The sequence below is a fragment of the Lepisosteus platostomus genome, chromosome 21, assembly GCF_059453375.1.
Source record: "Lepisosteus platostomus isolate fLepPlt1 chromosome 21, fLepPlt1.hap1, whole genome shotgun sequence".
NCBI classification, from domain to species: Eukaryota; Metazoa; Chordata; class Actinopteri; order Semionotiformes; family Lepisosteidae; genus Lepisosteus; species Lepisosteus platostomus.
Window position 1 is genome coordinate 11417798 of NC_142631.1, and position 20798 is coordinate 11438595.

Consider the following 20798-nt stretch of genomic DNA (forward strand, 5'->3'; position numbering starts at 1 on the left):
TTGTGCAGTGGGTAGTATTTTTGCCTTGCAGCTCTGGGGCCCTGTGTTTAATGCATGATGTGCTATCTTCATGGAATTTTATTCTCTCCCCATGTTCGGAAAGTTTAAAGACGTATTTGTAGGTTAACTGGTTTCTGGGAATACTGGCCCTAGTGTGAGTGTGGGCGTGTTTGTGTCTGTATACACCATGAAATGTATCCAGTCCAGGGTGTGTCCTAACTTGCACCTGTTGCTTGCCAGGATAGGCTCTGGCTCCCCTGCAACCCTGTACTGGATAAAGTGGTTGGAAAATGGATGGATGGATATTTAAAACTGAAATACTTTTTGCTTCATAGGGTTTTTCTTATTTCTGTTGTTGAGTATTCATGTTATTGCATTTTTAACAATCATTTTGAAATACATACTGATGAAATAACATTGATTTGTTCAAAAAAAAATAGACATTAGGCTGAGTATAGTACTACTACCCAATAAGTAAAAACAATATTTGGTAACCTTCATGCCATTTGAAATACCCAGTAAACAGACAATTTGTATAAGATATGTAGTGTTATTTTCCTTGTCCAAAATATCCAGGACCAATTTGTAGATAAGGGCTCAAACAAGCTTAACAAGTCACAATTTCTTAATGGAAAAGTACAGTATAGATAATGTGGACAATAGAAAACTGTCTCATAACAGATAAATCCAAGCAGGGCAACATTACGGTCACAGTCATAGTACAGTATCTGTCTTTTTCCCCCCAGATAACCCTGGGTTTAGGGTTAAGCATATACAGTACTAAGCATGTCCTATTTGTTTTTTTGTTGAGTGCTTAAAACATAACAGACTGCATCACAAGAACTGGTGCGTATTTTTGTAACACAGAGGGATGCTGTGACTGATATAAAGATCAGTGATCTGTCATTGTTGGCTTGTAGAACCCCTCTGGGCTCCAAATTTGTGCCTTTTATGCCCTTTCAGAGAAGCCAGCATAGTCCCAAAAACCTGTGCTTCAAAGAGGTATTAGTTCCCAAAAACAATTTCAGCTCCTCTTCACACATGGAGGAGCTCTTCAGTCCTCTATTCCACCGAGAGAGCTGGAGCAGACCCATTCCTGATTCTCTCCAACATTCTCTCTTCCTTCCAAAATATAAACTCATTACTCATTCCCTAGAACCCCAGCATAATCCATTGGGCTCACCCTTCCAAGACCTACTGAAATACCTTACCCTCTGGTCCCCAGTTTTCAACTATAAAGACTATTAATTTACAACACTATAAAGATTACAGTAAATTCAAACTAACCCAGAATACAGTACACACAAGAAAGACTAATTCTCCCTATCTTTACTAAATCCCATGCCTAACAAAGTCATTGTCTCAAACATGAACTGGACATGGACTGCTGGCTAGCTAGCAGTCATTATCGTCACAGGAGTGTTTAACTCCTGTGCTATCTAAACTCGCTGCAGAAATCCTCTAACACACTTTCCCTCCCTGAACACAGCCCTTCCCTCTGCACCTAACTGCTGTTATGATGACTGCTGCTACTCCTGAGGAGTGTCCAGTTCAGCACAGGGCATATCAGCTGATCCCTATTCTGCCTGTGGAAATAAATTCCGAGAGAGTCCAATCAGTCAGACAAGGCAGGTGTGTCCAGTTTACTTCAGTGAAGGAAGAGGCTTTAACTAAGCCCCAGCTTGATCCATTAGAATCCTAGATCATGTATATTTTTTAAATGGCTGAAGAATCTGGTTCTGTGTAGTGGCTACTTGGCTAGACCATACTACTATTCCTTTATTAATATACTCCTTTATGCCCACTGGGTTAATTTTTTTGATGCCTTTGGAGAGTTTGAATATTTATATAAGATACTCTCATTGCCGCCTCCATTTAACAATAAAAATATTTCGTTCTTTTAGCCTCTCAGTCCTTTGAGCCCAGGACTATATCTTGTTGCTCTTCTCTGAACTGATTTCAGGTCTGTCTTATTGTTTAATGCAGTTTGCGAGTGTCATTTCACTAAGCAAATGTTGTTAGCTACAGTAGGAAAGCAGTTGTCAATAGATATGGATGTCCGCATCCACTACTTTGTGAGCTTTGATATAAAAAAAATCAAAAACAATTTTAAAATGGTAAAAATAAATGTGTAAAATGATCACATTTAAAGCATTATAAACTGAGCCCTTGCTTCTCTACAAAGTTTACTCTAAGTTCTCTTTATAAACGTCTGAAATAGATTTGCATAGGTAGATGCTCTATGTCTGCAAAGTATCAAGTTCTTGCAAATACCCTGACGCATTTTAAAAGGATGCAATTTTTTAAAAAATAACCTAAATTGTTAGCTATGTCTCCTTTGAAGATTCCATTTAGAGCTTGTAAGTAAAATGTAGAATATCAAGAATATCTGAGCCTGAAGACTGAATATTGGGTGTGAATGTTACATAAAATACTCAGCCTTTATTGTCCAAACCAATGTATTAGATGTACTGTAAGTGAGAGGGTGAAGTGTGCAGACTCTTCTCAGATGTTAAGGCAGGTCTTGACATGAGATTCTTTTTTTTATCCTAAACACCAAACTGAAAGACACAGAACTCTAGCTGGGCTGCCAAGTTCATACAGGAAAACCATTAATAACCTGCTAGAATGCAGTGGAACAACTTTTAGCACACCCTTTATTTCCTGTAAATAGTTGGAAATTCCTGCTTGTAAAATACCTACCCAAGCTCTGTACTCTTTATAGTTTCTAATTTTATTTAATGCACAATAGGCTCATATACACCAAGTTTGCATGGAATATATTCATTATTAATTTATGGAAAGTGTTATAGTTTGAGGGAGTTGCATAGAGACATTTTAAAGCGTTATAAAATGGTACAATCTTTGTTGAAGGAGCCAAGCTATGCGAGTCCACCTCTGCAGGTTAATGGGAGCTATTTAAGAAAACAATAGCAGTTATTATGTCAGTAAATCCTGCCGAGATGCACTAAAAGGCAGCAAGAATGTCTTATCACGGTGCCTAAGCCTGTTTTAATTGAATCGAATCGGGTTGAGTGACCTACATTAGCGTTTATTTGCTGTGAAGTTGAACTTCACTCCATACAGCAATAAGGTAACTTTCATTCTCAGATAGTTACAGAAAACGATTATTGTTCATTGAGAGATTATTGCTCATTGTTAGAAAATATGTAATCATCTTCCTGTGATGCTTTTTAATTTGCAGTTGCAGGGCTGTTAATACAATATTTCTGCTGTTTTTGTGTAGTCATTTTTGGGAGGGGAAAAGAACAGGAAAGGATGGGAAATAGTAACACAGCATAGAAAATGTCATTTTTCTGAATATCACCTCTTTCTAATCAATCTATTCTGCCCACATGGCATATTCCTGGAGTCTCAAAGTGTGCTGGAGTTGACTAGGTTTACCAATATTAATCACAAACAGGGAGCTCATAATTCTCTCCCACACTTGTGTAAGAACATTTGTCCCACATTTGTGAAGCGTTCCATATTTTGGGTCAGCGGTGCGGTGGCTCTGTGGCTAAGGATCTGTGTCTGTGGCTGGAAGGTTGCTGGTTCAAATCCTGTGGCCGGCAGAGGAACTCTATGCCGTTGGACTCCTGAGCAAGGCCCTTAACCCCAGCTGCTCCAGGGGCGCTGTACAATGGCTGACCCTGCGCTCTGACCCCAAGCTTCTCTCCCTGTCTGTGTGTCTCATGGAGAGTAAGCTGGGGTACGCAAAAAGACAAATTCCTCATGAAAGAAATTGTATATGGCCGATAAAATGATCTGATCTTAATCTTATCAGTATTACCAATCCTCAGTGCCAGCAGGAGGAGATCAGTTTATGATGAAGTGGAAGTACTGTAAATCATTTGAGCACCAGCCATGTCACTTGCAACAGTTGTTGTTATTAGTATTGCTACATTTGGATAGAAATCAATTGAATCTCATTACTAATGTTTATTTTGCAAAATGGACGCTGGTGCTGACCCCTTGTCAGTGGTTTACTGGTTTCAGAACATAAAGCAGCATACAGTAGCAGTTGTAGAATAAGATGATTTTGTAGCTACTGTAAGTACTCCAAGGAACTCATCTTTCAGTCTTTTAAAAGAAGCCACTATACATGTATTAGCCTCAATAATATGGCTGGACAGCTTGTTCCAGGCTCCCAAAACCTTATGTGTAAAATAGAGTGCCTTCTGTTTTCAGCATTAAATGTACTGTACATGCCTGCAGTTTCCACTTACTGTATATCATTTGTCCAGTCTTCAATACTGGCTCTGGAAAAAGTCCATGGGCTTGACTTAAAATATTTTCAATCAGATCCTCTCTAGTGGACTAAAAAGGTTGAGTTCTTTACCCTGTACGTGTAGGCTAATATATCTGTTTGCTCTCCTCTGGACTGATTCCAGAGCAGCGATATCTTTTTTTAGATCTTGGTGACCAAAATTGTACACAGAATTCAAAATGAAATTTTCTGAACTAAATGCATTCTTACTAGTGTATTTTACTATCTTATCGGAAATTTGAATTCTTGAGTCTTTGACAATTGCTCCCTTAATTGAACAATGTTTGTGTTATTCATTAATAATTAATAAGTGTTCCAGATCATTAGAAATAGGTGCATTAGGGCTGTTCCTAATACAATTCCCAACTGTTCCTGTGGGACCTCTATGTCTGCTGATTTTTGTTCTAACTTAGCTCGGGCTTACCAGTGCTTATGGAGAACTTTATCTGCTAACTTTATTTAGGCTTTTTGCTTACTTATTGCTGTAATCAGTCCTGAGTTTAAAAAAAAACTGCTTTTTACCGGACACTGTTTCCCACAGTCTCAGCATATAGAACTTTAAGCAGCCTCTCCTCAACTTGCTTATATTTATTTGTGTCTAAACAGCTCTTCACAGATGATCAGTTCCTGATGAACAGGCAGGCAGAAATGACACTGTACCAGACATTCATAAATGAGCATTTTTCTTTCTCCCGATGTCCAGTTGCTTATGTCCAATTGGTTACCTTTCAGCTAACATACAGTACCTGAATAAGATCAGTTCTGAAACTTCTGAAATCCTGTTCAACCTTTAAAAAGCTGAAATCAAAATTAAACAGAAGACTGAAATCAATAAGCCTGTGATTACCTTCCGATTAACCCATCTGGAGTAGACACAAGAAGACACAGGTGTCTCGCATGAACAGGACTGGGAACTGCTGATTTAGGGTGACTGATTTAGGCTTGTTGGATTTGGGCTATCTGTGACTGGGGTTGGATTATTGTGGTCCAAGCAGAGGGAAACTTAGAGATTTAATGTAACACATACTGTATAACACAATAGGCAAAAAGTGAGAGAAAATATTCAACAAGTGAATATGATACAAATTACTCCTTCTAGTTGTGTTTTCTCTGTTGTAGCCATTGCCTGGCAGATTCATCTGTGCTCCCCTTTTCTTACTGGACCAGCATGCATTTCATGGACAATGGGCAACGCGTAATCATACTATATAAATCATACAAATCATCCCCTTTGTTATTTTGCTTAATTATGTGCTGGGGTTATCTCATTGATCTCAAGCTGCTCCTTCAACGTGGAGATAATTGCGTTTATTCATCACACAAAAAGCTGTTCGGTTTCCTGGTGGGAAGAGATACTGTGGAGCTTACCACTGTTTTGAGAGAGCCCGAGTTAAATCACGGCCACGTGTTATATCCTGACTGGAACCATGGCAACCGGACACTTATTTACAGGCAGGATCCATTCCATGGCTTCCGAGCACAGAAAAGCACCGGAAATCTTGAGCGTTCTCGACAGAAAGAAGGAGAGAAAAGGAGTGAAGAAATAGAGGAATTAATTATTCTGTAATTAACATGCCAGCCTGAAAAAGAAGCTTTTACAGCGATGTGCTACTTTAATTGTTTCCTTCACAGAAAAACGGTCATGCTTTTGATAAGGAATCAATCGCAATTAATCTTACCTTTCTTTGCTATGAAGGCCTTGGTCCCAGTTCAGCGTTATAAGTATTTGTCAAGAAGAATCCAAACCTAAATCTGAGGTACTGTACTTCAGAAAGCTGTGGGTATTTCAAAGAAACTACTTTACCAGGTCGAAAATGTAGGCTGATTGAGATTCTACAAAAAGCATCTTGATAATCTCCTGCAATCAATAAGATAAACGTATCCAAATGAGTAAAATAGGCAGGATGTTTTGAAGGTGCTTGTGCTTTCAGTTCTTAATGCATTTCTGATGCATTGTTTTTCTTGGAACGCAGGGATCTTCAGACTTGTTGTGGTTTTTAATATTCCCTCAGGCAGATTTTGAAAAGAATACTTCATAAGACTTGAGTGAAGGATTCAAAACTCCTTCCACAGCCTATTCAAGAATAAAGTTAGTCTATTTAAACAGTCTGCACATGATTCCTTTGAAATAAGTATTCTCGTCACTCTTACTCTTGTCAAAAATCTTTGTAAGTTGGCAAAATTATTTTTGCAACATAATCAAAATGGAGTGCAGCAGTCTAAAATTATGTCTTCCTAATGCATGCTTATTTTAACAATTAATTCTTTCATTTTAAATTATTTGCCTTTCACTATATAGTCAGCCATTCTGTTGACTGTTATACCTCGTTTTTCCTTTTTTCATTATTCTCTTGGCTACATGGACTGAGGATTATATAGATTATAATAATATCATAAATCACAGTTACGGGACAGGCATTAGTGAAATCACAATATATTGTGTATTCTGAAAGTATAAATGTGTACTCTTTATGCTCACACATTGTTTTGAGAGTTTTTATTTTTCTGAACCTTCTGTATAGGGCATGTGATTGAAGCTTGAAGTGATTTCTTTTCTAAGGTCATTTAGTTAAATTCAGAAGGGCTGCTGTTGACGCAGGCTGACTTGTAGCTCTACAGAAAATTACCCACAGTACAGTACTTGTTTGCAGGGCCCAGTGGAATGGCAGTCAGTGCTGATGTCTCAACACTTTATGGTTCTGGTTGGACTCCAGCCTTGGACACCTGCTTCTGTAGTGTTTGCATGTTTTTTCCATGTTCATGTCTAAATTCTACATTTCTCTGTGCCTCTGCAAAAGAGAGCTGTCCAATCTAGGGATAGACCAGTCATGTGGTCTCAGTTATACTTTGCTCCCTTGTGACTGGGTCAAGCTACTCTTACAGTGATTCTTATCAGATGGATGAATAGAGAATTTATATTCTGTATCATGATGACTGTGTCACATTATCAATGTGAAAATCTGGTTTGGAGCTGGAAATAAAATTAAAATTGTCTGCTCCCATTCACTGGTAAAATAACATTGCAGAGCTTTGCCTGAGAAGATGAATCATTAGCCCATCAGCACAAAACTGATCAGTGAGTCAGACTATGCCTTTAGTACAAGCAGCACACTGTTTCACTGTCATCCATTCTTATTTTGCTTTAAGCAAGAAACCAAATGTGGCTATCTGACACCAATAACCATCAATGTTGGGTCAGTACTGTAACTCACTATATGAAGACATGTTTTCATGTACAATAGAAATATTTTTAACTAATTTCAACAATGATAATTGCTTACAAAATGTGTGCATTTAACTTTACTCACAAAGCTGAAATAACTAAGCCATGTGGTATACGCTGTTCAGTGACAATGGTTCTTCGAATAGTCTCCATTTTCACCCAAGAAAACCAAAATGGAGACCTTTCTGCAGACACTCTGCTGTCTTGCAAACAGAGTGAAATGGCACATGAGACTGCTTATGTAAGACTGGGGGCTGGGGCTTCAGACACCATGGCAACAGCTATGTTTCTGAAGTTCAGAGTGCGGAAACTGAAGTTATCTGGCTGTCTTTCTAAACACCCTTCTGTCTGTTTTCTGTAGCAGCTTATCTTACTGACCTGTTGCAACAATCACATCTCCACAACGTCTCCCAGCACTGCTTCCTGTTTTCATGGCATCCCTGATCTCCTACAATAGGTCTACAATTGGCCAAAGTAAGCAGGACATAGTGAAGATACCGAGGTGAAGGGCAGGAGAGAGCTCATGTCAAACTGTGCACACTTTATAGTTTCTCGCTTCTTTTTCAAATATGAATTTGATGGTATCATTTGGTTTCAACACAGTTTGCAAGAAGCCTATGAGACAGGAAAAAAGCAAGAAATAAGATGAAGGATATTTAACTCATTTTAAAGCCTCATCAAACCATTGCCTGAATCATTTGAGAAATAAGCATTACAAATGTGATTTGGAACACAAGAAGGCTTGCAAATAAGACAAAGTCATTCAGTCACTTGGCATTTTGTTCTACGTAAATACTGTTTCATGTAAAAAAAAATGCTGTCTCACTGCTACAGCACATCAATTTCTGTTTTTGTCTTGTAGTTCGGGTTTGTCATTTGAGCTGACTTTTACTAATCTTTTCCATTTCTTAGACTCTTCCTCCCACACCTCCAAAAGTCTTCTCAGTTTCTAACTTGTGTAGACTTGACTTTTCCTTCATTCCTGAAATAATTCTTTTACAATCTTGTTGCAAGCATGCCATTTTTCATCGGGTTCATTGGCTGTGTCAGTGCTCAGGTTAGGAATTCTTTCTTTTCAGCCATTTTCGATTTACTTCATTCCATAGCGGCTGCTTGGTATTCCCTTGAGCTTTGCATCTAACAAATGTGTAGTCTTTTATAAAGATAAGAAGCAACAGCAATTCTTACACTTACCCCTGAGGCACATCTTTATGCATTTCTCACATCTTAATTGAATTAAGGTGTTATGCAGAGAAATGTAGTTCAGCCTGATTGTTAAAGCTTGAATTTATCCAGGATACTGGAATTTATGGTTCTACTCTTAAGAAGAATGTCAAGGGATCTTTAATGACAATGTTGTCAAGATCTTATTTTTAATATTTCATGTGAAGAATGTTATCAGCAACCAATTCAGTGTCCCTGGTCACTCTATTGAGGCATTCATTTGGAAATTCTAACACTAACACCACCAACAATATTCATAGCCCACTACAGTATCATAGTGGTAGTATATGTGTGGTCTTTAAGCACAAACAATTATAAAGGTGAAAAAAAAAGAATCACAATAGGCTTTCACACACTGCCTAAGAGCCTAAACATCTACATTAGTTACCTCTGCTTCTTGGAAGCGTAAAAATTTAGCTAGGTACTGTACAATGATTGCTGCATCCTTTAATTCAAGGACATTTTTTCCTAAGTACCTACCAATAGGAATTGTTCTTCTAGACCTATTTTTTGTTTCTGCCCAAACACAATGATTTTTAGATTAACAACACACCAGGCGTTTGTTGCTACTGCACCCCATTGCAGAATTAGTTTGGTCTTCATATGTGTGTAAGTGGTTTGCTTTGCACCTGAGTGTCGCTGGCCAAGCGACCAGGTTTGGCTCTAAAGAAAAGAAACTCCCAAACGGCAGTCTTCAAATGCCAGTAAAACTGGGTTTATTGCCATCAAAATAGGGATAACAAAAAAAAAAACCATCCCTCACAGGAGTACTCTCTGCACACCTCAACCCAAGGCATCCTCTCTTGAGGGAGCTCTCCCAGTCCCTTTTATAGCCCCTCCTCTCCAAGGACCATCCTTTCTTAAAGGGATTCCCTCACATTTTTTCCACAGACCTTTAACAGAGATGGGCACTTTGATAAAAATAAAGTATTTAACCATCCATACAAACTTTTACATTTTAACAGAGTCATGCAACAGTTATATATTCACTTAAACAAAACAAATAATCTTACATCTGTTATTTATGGATGGCTCACCAGTAACCTTTCCCTTTAAGATAATTTGTAGGAGCATTGTGGGATACTACAATGGTGGTGGCCATCTTGACTAACACAATACAATACTCCACTGGGGAAACAAAAAAGGTACAGGTGAGTATCATTCATACTTCATTCATATCACATACACACTCACAGACATACCAGAAGGGTAATAGGGGGTTGGAAAATATTGGAGTATTTCATATTCATCAAAGGAAAAAAGAAAACAGGTGCTCTGTCACAGTGAGCAAATGTTTCAAGACTGCTGTTTAATTCTTGCCCTACCTTCTCTCTTCAATTCACTTGAAATAATGGATTACTGAAAAGCTAGACTCAGTGCAATGCATATAACTTTAATCAATTTGGTTCTTTAAGTGCTTGAATGCTTTAGCTTCTAACTACAGTGATTAACTTTTTTTACTCCCTCCACACATACTGTAGATGCTGTTTGTGCTCTTCTGAACACTGGGAGACTTGGGGAGACTGATCTTTCTGTTTTATTGCTCTAATACTAAGCCTCCCATTCTACAGGGGCTAGGGTGACACTAACATTACATAAATCACCAGGTGCTGATGGTATTTTCTCACTCATAATTTGTGTTACACCAATCTGAACTGAATAGGGAAAGTATAGACCAATTAGTCTTTCTTCTGTTACAGCTAAAGTTTGATAGAGCTAATGATAGGAATAGTAAATCACACTAAGGGATATGACATGATGTGTTTAGCCGTCCATATATTTTAGATAAGATCCCTCTTAAGCTATATGAATCTAAGGCAAACTGTGTACAATTTTACATGTTATTTAATAAGTGCTAAGTGATCCTCACTGGTAGTGATAGTATATAGATATACTATACACGACTTAAATGTATCACCTGGGAGTTCCAGGAAGCTATTCATGAAAGTAAGTAGATTTATTCTTCTATATCCTTCTCAAGACAATGTCAGGAACCAATAAAAAAACAAATGGAATGCTTTGCTTATAGCAAGAATTGTTGGATTTCAATACAAGGAAGTTATACTTGAATTTAACAATGTGGTATCAAGACCCTGTTTAGAAAATTGTATTCAGTTGTGGTCACCATCTCACAAAAAAATGATATTATGACCTTAGGAAGAGTTCAGGGAAGAGCAGTAAGAGTGAGTCTTGATCTCATGAGATGTATACAAACAGGTTAAAGGGAGTTAAAGCGCTTCAGTCTAGAGCAGTGGTTTCCTTTTTTTTTTTGAGTGTGCAAACTCTTCAAATTTCCAAACATTTTACATCCCACCCCATGCTGTTAGTTGTTTTTTTTACAGTCATCAGACTACATTTTTATATATTGAAATCTAATGTAATAAGTTATTAATCTGCACTCAGTAATCATCTGTAACAGCACACCTTAAGTTATGTGAAATTGTTATTCATTACATCAACAAATATATTCGCAAAGCATAGCTATACAGTAGATGGGAACAAGTAATAGGTTTATTCCATGCTCAAAAGAGAAGAGAGAAAACACAACATTTTGGCTGTGAAGCTCCACAGCCAAAACGTTGTGTTTCCTTTCTTTTTTTTTCAGCATGGAATAAACACGTTACCTGTTCCCTTGTAATGATTGCATCTTCCACACCAATATTGGGCTGGTAGGCGAACTGCAGGGTGTCCAATGATGAACTAACCAGGTCTCAGGTGGGCCAAGACCAGCCTCTCCAGTGTCTTCATGATGTGAGAAGTCAGACCTGTAGTCATATAGTCATTGAGAACGGTGGGGCGCCCTTTCTTTGGTACCAGGACCAGGCATGATGTTTTCCAGAGCACATGGACTCTCTCCAGGCACAGACTCAGGTTGAACAGGAGCTGGAGCACTCCACTCAGCTGATCAGCACAAGCCCTCAAAACTCTGGGACAGACGTCATCTGTTCCTGTAGCCTTACCCTGGTGAAGCCTCTTCAACTCCCTCTCCACCTGATCGGCCGTGATGGTCAGCCTGGCCTGATGGATGAAATACTGTACTGATGGATGATGCTCATAGTGCTGTGAGTGATGCAGATGTTAATGGGGGAGGTTTTGGAGAGTGGCAGCGATGGGGGATGAGGGAGTGAGTAGCTGTTGGGGGTTGTAGCTGTAAGTGGCCGTGATTGTGGGGGGATGTAGGAGGTGTAGGGCAGTCGCAGCTATGAGGGCTTAGGGAGTGAGTGGCCGTGGAGGGGATGGGTGGTTAATCACAGAGGGCCCCGAATCAAGCCTGCTAAAGAACTGGTTCAGCTTGTTTGCCATCTCCAGGTTCCCCTCAGTTACACCTCCAATCTGTTTGATACGAGTGATCCCTCTCATGTTGCTCCATGCGTCCCTCACCATGTTCCTTTGTAGCTTGTCCTCTACCTTCAACCTATATGAGTCCTTGCTCACCCTTAACTTCTGCTTTAGTTCCCTTTGTACACGCTTAACCTCCTCCCTGTCCCCCCTCCTAAAGGCTTTCTTCTTGTCATTCAGAAGCAACCTTGAGGTTGCTGGTGATCCAGGGTTTGTTATTGGGAAAGCAGTGTACTTCTGTGGTGGGAATGGTGTTATCCACACAGAAGTTGATGTGATCGGTAACACAGTCCACCATGCTGTCAATGTCATCCCCATGCGCCTCACATAGCACATCCCAGTCGGTAACTTCCAGAGATATGATGTATAGATATATATTGTATAAGAAGTTTGTCTTTTCGGGTACCCCAACTTGCTCTCCATGAGACACACAGACAGGGAGAGAAGCTTGGGGTCAGAGCGCAGGATCAGTCATTTACATGGCGTTCCTGGAGCAGTTGGGGTTAAGGGCCTTGCTCAGGGGCCCAACAGAGTAGAATTCCTCTGCCGGCTGCGGGATACGAACCGGCAACTTCCATGCCACAGGCACAGATCCTTAGCCACAGAGACACCGCACCACCCTATAGATCCCTATATAGCGCCACATAGGTCCTCCATAGCCTCCTGAGACCACCTCCTCACAGTCCTCATGGTCACAGCTTGGCGCTGGACTATAGGCTTGTATAGTGGTGTAAGCAGGACAAAGTTGTGATCTGATCTGCCAAGGAGGGAAGGGCAGTGGAGCTATAAATGTCCTTAACATTAGCATATAGTAAGTCCAGTGCTTTATGTTCTCTGGTTGGGCACTTAATAAACTGGTGGAAAGTAGGCAGAGTGGTGGAAAGAGAAAAGTGACTAAAGTCCCCTGAAATAGCCATGAAAGTGCTAGGGTGTTGCGTTTGTAGCCTGGCTGTGACTGTGTGTATGACGTCACACGCTGCCTCTGCATTTGCCGTAGGCAGAATGTAAACAGTAACAAAGATGGCGCATGTAAACTCCCACGGCAGATGATATAGATACAGTCTGGTTGCAGTCAATTCAATGTCCAGGCTACAGAAGCGCTCCTTAACATGAATATGTCTAGGATTACACCATCTGTTGTTAACAAGCACCACAAGAACCCCTATAATCCTATTCACTGTCTTGAAAGAAAGGCACTGACCAGTCCATAGATATAGTTTGTGGTTCATTTGCGGCTCTCTCCCTTACTGACTGCAGTCTACCTACTTGCATTCATAATGCTGGAGTGAGAAAGTGAAGGGATCCAGTATTCTGACAGGGAGAGCAGTCTTACCAAATGAAACTACTGGCAGTCTAGCTCCTCAGGATGATCACACCTGACAGCAGATACAGGTGATTTATTACAGGTTAAGTCTATGCAGAGGGCAGAACTGCTAAGGTTTATAGATAGTTATATAGGTGGTTTGAATAGAAATGCTAATCGTTGTCATTCATAAAAACTTAAATATGTAAAATGGAGTAAACAATAGTTGCTTTAAATGATGTCAGACTTGTTCAGGGTGTCAGTCTACCTACGAAGAATTATAATGTCGTGATGCCTTATATAGGGTGAGGTACAGTAGCTGTAAATCGTCTGTTCAGTGACAAAAAGGAGGCACAGTGGAGCACGAGAGAAAACATTCTCCAGCAGACAAATGGCACAGAAGCAACAGAATTTTAGAAATGAATGCGTTTTATACCTGTGCCATGGGAAACCATTTTGTGTGTTCTGTGCTCCACTTTAAAACAGGGTGGTCTGAAAGACGTACTGTATGAGGGGAGTCAGAGAATGTCATTATTCTCTGAAGATGCAGTGTTGTATGATTGCTGTAATATTGTGGTTAACTTCACTGCCTGCGTGGTAAAGAGAAATTCAGGGGCTGGAGATGTTCCTGGTTTTCAGCTGAACGTTTACAGAAGATCATGATAGCACAGAGGAACGGATGTGACTGGGCTTATAATGCTACACAGGCCACTGAGTTGTAAAGTTACTTCAGTAATTTATGTAGTTTGTAAAAGTTATTGATATAATTGTGATTTACTGTATACTGTATTTGTTCTGTTGTGTTTTCACTTCTGATTCTACCATTTCTTTTAAATTTGTGCATCTTGCGAAGTTTGTACAGTACAGTATTTAAGTTTGTCCAGCATTATGGATCCCTGTGTTCATAAGGCTTTTCTCCAGGTGTCGGGGTTTATCCCTTTAGGGATAGTTTATCCCTATCCCTAAATCTTAGCGGTAGATTAATTGGCTTCTAGGACTACTGGCTCTTATTCGAGTGTGTGCCCTGTAATGAACTGGCATTCTGTCCAGGTTATGTCCTGCCCATTGTTCCCTCTAAACGGTGCACATGTGCGTGCACACAGGTTATGAAATCAGTGCACATAGGAAATTGAACTGCGCACAAAAAAATAAATCTCCCCCCCCCCAAATGATAATAATGAAACAGACATGGTCGTCAATTGAAAATGCTAAACTGACCACACAAAACTGGCTGCGAGAGGCCCAACTTGGCTGTGTGCATTATTATTGTGACTCGATCATCGATATCTATGCTCTCGTAGTCTCGTACCTCATTGCTCATGCTCGCTCGACACTCAGTCTCTATGACTGGGCTCGTTGAATCGCTGTCCCGGTCTTTTGGATCTCTATGCTTCTATGAGAATGACTGTATTAACAAAAAATAATTCAGGTTTACAATTTTACATACACTCAATTTAGTGAGCACAAGTTTTTGTCACTGGAAAAAACTTGACATTTTTGCACACAAAATTAAAAAGGCCATTAAAAATTAGAGGGAACATTGGTTCTGCCTTGTGTCTGTTGTTTGCCAGAATAGTCTCTGGCTCCCCTGCAATCCTGTATTGGTTACAGTGGTTAGAAAATGGGTGGATGAATGGATTTTACAATGAATTTTAGTATATTGTTATTTTTAAAGCAGAATGATCTGTTTTTCTTTATATTGTGAGTCTAGATTTTATTTTTATTATTTTATTATTTTTATTTTTCGCATTTCTTATGCTTTTAAGCATTTTTAGTTTCGCGAATAGCCTTTATTTAGAAGGCAGCTATCTCTTATTTGGCCTCTGTAGGCATTAAGAGTTTCATGCTTAGTAGGAGTCTGGGGGGTTTTCTGGGTGATTAGAATGTTAGGCCTCTGAAACTCCTTGTTTGTAAATACTGTACACAGAATAACTTGTGTGTTGTTTGTTTTGTTGTGTGCAGTGTAGCTTGTGACTTCTCATTATAATAAATATTTTTTTAACCATGTTTAACAAAATTCTTTTCACCAAAGCTGTGCCAGAGAACAAAGAATTCACATGCCTCTAAGTATAGAGACTTGGGTGTATTCTAGCAAAACCACTTACAAGTTGGGGGTTATGAATAATTATTTTACTTATTGACTGAACCATTCAGTCCGTTCCTGTAATTCACCCTTTTCGTAACCCCCCATCTGTAACAATACAGTTGTCCCACAATATTTGCAACAATAAAATACATTGACTTTCACACAAATTCATTGCATTTATTTTAGAAGAACCATATAAATTATAAAAGTAATAGCATGTAACAACCATACACTCCCACCCCAACTTGGAAAACCTAAAATAATTTGAACTTTTTTTGTCATTTTTTCCTCTGTTTCTGAAGTTGAGACTTATTTGTCCTGTTTTTATATTGCAGTGCTGTTTTATGAAGTTCTGTACTCTGTCTACATGGAAACTCTGCCTAACTGGGTAAATAGAGTATTAATAAAAGCATAATTTGAAAAGAAGATCTGAAAACACAATAAGCGTTTTGTACCAATCATAGTGTGGCAAATGCAATTGAAAGTCCTTTTATGATGTGGAGGAGAGCAGTGTAGGCACAAAGCTGTAAATGGAGTTTGCAAAAGAATCAATTAGCAATATTATGCAGAGACCGAAAACCCAGTGCAAAATTAACAGACTTCCTGAATGTTTTAATTAAGAATCTCGGTCAGCTCCAGAGGAAACCATAACAACTTCGTCTTTATGAATATTCAGTAGACTTCAACATTTTTTTTGCAGCTAGCAAAAGGTACTGAGTCACTAGGAGACCAAGAGAAGACACTATTGTGGTCGCCTGGTCAACCGTTATAATGTCTAATGTCTCCTTTCTATTTACATAAAGCAGCACAATACAAATACAATACAAATACAAAAAGAAATTTTCTTCTGTGTTTTGGGTCAACAACATGCCATGTTTGATATCATATAATTTTCTGGGGACTGCAGTGAGAGAAGGTTGTGTGGCTGTTAACTTAAAGCTGTTCTTTTCCTGTCATAAGCTTTTTAACTCCTTCTCCATTATCTATTGATATTTGCAGCGTACAATGTATCTTGCAGTAATCCCTGTTAACTGCTTGCTTTGACTTAACTGTGTTTCATTTGCTGTGGTAAAACAAAAAAGTGACAATCAGATTATGTACAGCATGTATAATATTTCTACCTACAAAGTCTTAAAAAATTGAGTAATTAATTCTGCTTTTAGACATCTGATGGGGGGGGGGGGGGTGTTAGACATCCAATTACTGGTGCACTTTCATAAATTATTGCTAATGTAGAAGACATTATATACTGTAGCAATGGCCGCTTTAGCACCTACTGTATTTTCAGACAAATTCAATAATTCTGCAAAATCAAGTCCTTTGGGTTTTTACGGAATACATTTTATGGAAACCAAAGCTTGATTTTCACAGGTCCTGCATTATGACCTTTATGAATGACTGAATAAATGTATAACAGAAATGGGATCATAATTAAGGGTTTTTCTCTCACTCAGCACATACTGTAGCTGGACAGCCATGACAGAACAATTCAATATTATTAGAAGTGGTTACTGACTACATATTAATATTAATCTGGGATATTTATTCAGTTTGGAGTTGAGGAAATGAATGTACTGACGAATAGGTTTGCAAAAAATGTCAAATCTGTTATCATTTGTAAGTACACATTTCATTATTGTTATTAATGTACTGAGCTTTCTTCAGATTGACTTTCAATATTTTGCAAGTGTCATGTACAGTAGAAGCATTGAAAGCACAGGGATTGATTCTGCTGTATCTGCATTGTAAAGTTATCTCATACTTAATAAGATGGGCTATCAGAATGTAATAATTTCACAACAATGCCCTTTTCAATTAGAATATTTATTTGTATTCTCATTTTTATATGTAGACAAGGCACCCTATAGGAGAGGTCACCATGTACTGTGTACAATACATATGCAGTTCATGTAGTAAAGGAATACTGTATTTACAGTGATTAATAGTATAGTACAATTAGAGACACAAATGATGTGTTGTTCCAGTTTGGCAAATAATACCAGGAAATACATTTAATCCATAACAACAGCTGGGTTCAGTGAGATATCTTTACCATTTTCAGCTCCACATATTGAAATATCTAGATATTATTCCCATACTTATCTGTTTATATGCTATTTTAAGTATTTGCTCCTTGAAAATGACTGACCAATGAATTGAAAGTATTAAACTCATGACAGTAGTCAAGATAGTTTTCCGACCATTAGTACATACATTAATTAATGTAAATATTGATAGCAACATAGCAATAATATGCCCAGTGCCAGAATTAATTAAAATAATTACGTTTATAAACATGTATAAATCTTATTGATTGAATAATTATTTGCTAACATTACCAATTGAACGCCCTCCTTGCACACATAGCATATCTGTCAGATCTGAATTACTTTGTTTGAATACACTAATACCTGCTTTTTTAAATTAATTAAAATTTCAAATAAATTATTTTTAGTCTTATCAATTTCAAGTTTCATTTTTGGAATTGTTAGCCAAAATTGCAAAACCTTTTGTGAAGCACAGCTGGAATAAGGACAGTTCTTTCCTCAAAATTCCGTACTTATTAAAGTCATTTACATTACTTGCTGCCTTAAAGGAGAATTGGTGTTGAGTGAGGGAGCAGTGTGATTTTCACTGATGGCATACAGTATGTAAGAATATGTCAGGCTGCCAGTGCCTTTACGGTTTGTAAACATCTCTGATTTCTCTAGAAATCTCTTTCCAAACCATTTAGAATCATTTTATGCCTGTCGCAATACGTTTCCCACAAAAATGTTGTTTCACCACATTCAATATCTGTTGTTTTTTGTGGGAGAATCAGATCATTCTGTGCCATGGTTTATATTAATAGCAGCATGCAATGACTAAGGAAAATCTCATTCTTAATATGAATATACTGTAAATGAATATATTTAACTTTTCTGTATTCCCCTTTTTCAGCCTTTTTTGACAGGAAAGGTTTTGGCCTTTACAGTATATACACAAATATAAGGAGTGTTGCAAATGTTGGGGAGTATATGATTCTGGACTGTTATCCGATTGCCAGATTGTTGGTCATATGGTATCCAGAAAGCATTATACCTAAGATCCCTCCTGTTTCTGAAGGCTTTGGAATAAGCAGTAAAATTGAGAGCCAAACAGGGCTTTGTCAAATTCAAAATACATGTTTCTTTTCTTTGAAAAATCATCTCAAACTCATATGAAAATGGATCATCCTCTTAAATTCTCCTCTCTGTTTTTGCACCGAACTCAAAATACTGCTATGCTGAATGTTTCACACAGCTCCAAGAATTGTGATGTCACTTGTTACATCATTTTATATGTCAGTGTTGCGGTGTGTCATCATGTATGTCTTCCTTTACAGTATGTCATTTGTCATGTGAGGGAAAACACGCAAGTAAACATTTCATTGTACACATGACAATAAACTTAAACCTGAAATGTAGACACTGCGACTTGGTTTAATACAGTTGCCAAAGCTAATTGTTTCATGATTTGGCAGGTATTCTGCCGATGTAGCTGTAATGGAAGTGGAAAACTGTTGGACACTTGCTGTACTGGACGCCTCCACAAACACGAACAGTTACTCCCCTCAGTCCTACGATTCTGTTGTGCCTTTCAGAGTTGATGTGCTGTGTAGTTGTTACTGGCACAGACAGAAAATCCATAGAGCTTTGAGAGAAAACTGCAAGATACAATCATATTTTCTCTTCATACTTAATAAAGCTCAGGGTTCTAAGAAGCATTATCAAAATAAACAATGGGGAAAGGGTGGTCTTTAGGAGAATGAGGAGAAAATGTAGTTTTTTCTAACCGTTTGAAATGTTACCCTGCCTAATGGGTAGGACTCTCTTCAGCCTGCTTTTTGCACATTTGCTGTGACGTGTGCTGCAAATTTCAGAACAGGAGTGCAGGTGACAAAGTGTAAAAATGAGTTACAGAGTCTCACCTTAATCCACAGATTTGTGTGTAGTCTGTGTGTAGTGATCAGATGCCCCTGCCCTTAAACTCTAGCTTTCATGACTTCTGTTTCGAATGAGCTGTGTCTCCATGTTGGTCTTTGCAAAGCTTCCTTCATTTGAACCAGAATTTCTTGATTCCCATTCCCAGCCCTGATTCCCATCCCATGCTGTGCTTTACTTTTAGTTTTCCCAAAAAATTTTTTCTCTGTTTTCCCTCATTGAAATGCCAGTGGCTTGACCGCAGTGCGTTTGCACTTTAGAGCATGCTGACTGGACTGATGTATCACCGGCCCGAGGACCCCTTAATGTATCTAGAGAACTGCCTGCAGAAAGCCCGGGAACTGGGCGGCCCTGAGCGCGTCCGCTGGGACACATTCATCAGCCCAGACCGCCGGCCACTGCCCCCCATCAATGGAGGACAAGGCAAGAAAACAGTCTCCAGAGCTGGTAAGACAGAGCTCTTCACAAGCAGTCTTCATAAGGTCTACAGATCCTGCCAGTTGGTGGTGTTATTATTAAACAGCATGTGGTTGAATCGTTTTTCTAAACAGGGCCCTCCCCTCAGGACTGCTTACTGCCAGGGGCCAAGATTAAGTCAATCCACTCAAAACGTCAAACACCCGCCAGTCTTAAATCCCAAATCCAGCGGATACAGCTTTTTAGCACAAGTACTGCAGAGAATGATCAGCCACTGCAGTGTGTGGCCCGTGCGCAGGTCTGCAGCTTTGAAATGACTCAGAAAAGAGCGGTATCACCCACTTCCATGATGTTCCATTTAGTTGAATTGCTAATGATTTAGTGTATACACATTTTTTTAAAACGGAGTATTGTAACGAGGCCTTGAATGTTCAAACTGAGCACTTGAATGAAAGAGGTCATCAGAAACTCCAATGCAAAATGAAAAACTAAAAATACGTTGATTGCTTAAGTATTGATGACACTTCACTGAGTCATTACTTAATTACCCGTTTCAGTTTGAAGTCTTTGCAGACCATCATGGTAAATGTTTGCCTATTCTTCCTTTCAAACTTGCCTAAGCTGTCAAGTTGGTTGGTAATCACTGATGGACGGCAATTTGCAAGTCTTGTCTCGGAAGGGAATGGATAATTTTGCAAGGCACTGTATGGTTCCTTGATATGATTACCCGATTATAAAATTATGCCATTGATTTTTAATTGTGCATTATCACTCTGCTACAAAGTACCTTTATTCTGTGATGCCCCCTAATAATACTCTATTGCCTTTTAAATTGCAATTCAATTTGTTTTTGATTAAGTCATGTGTTCTAATGAGTCAATATCATTTTTATAAGAGAACAAGTAATAATGCTTGCACTAGGAAAGTTGGTATCATTCCAAATATTTGTTATGGCAGCTGAAATTGCATTTAAA

At 38.7% G+C, this 20798-nt stretch overlaps 1 protein-coding gene across 3 annotated transcripts in view; it reads left to right on the top strand.

Moving 5' to 3' along the window:
- Positions 1 to 20798, top strand: part of LOC148644042 (adenylate kinase isoenzyme 1) — a 54295-nt gene that overhangs the window by 1836 nt on the left and 31661 nt on the right. For 2 of the 3 annotated variants that reach the window (XM_088615499.1, XM_088615500.1), the window contains exon 2: positions 19668 to 19854. In XM_088615499.1, the coding sequence (XP_088471625.1) occupies positions 19668 to 19854 (187 nt within the window). Of the gene's footprint in view, positions 1 to 11743; positions 11780 to 19667; positions 19855 to 20798 lie in introns of those variants that run through there. The other variant, XM_088615501.1, reaches the window with a different exon arrangement.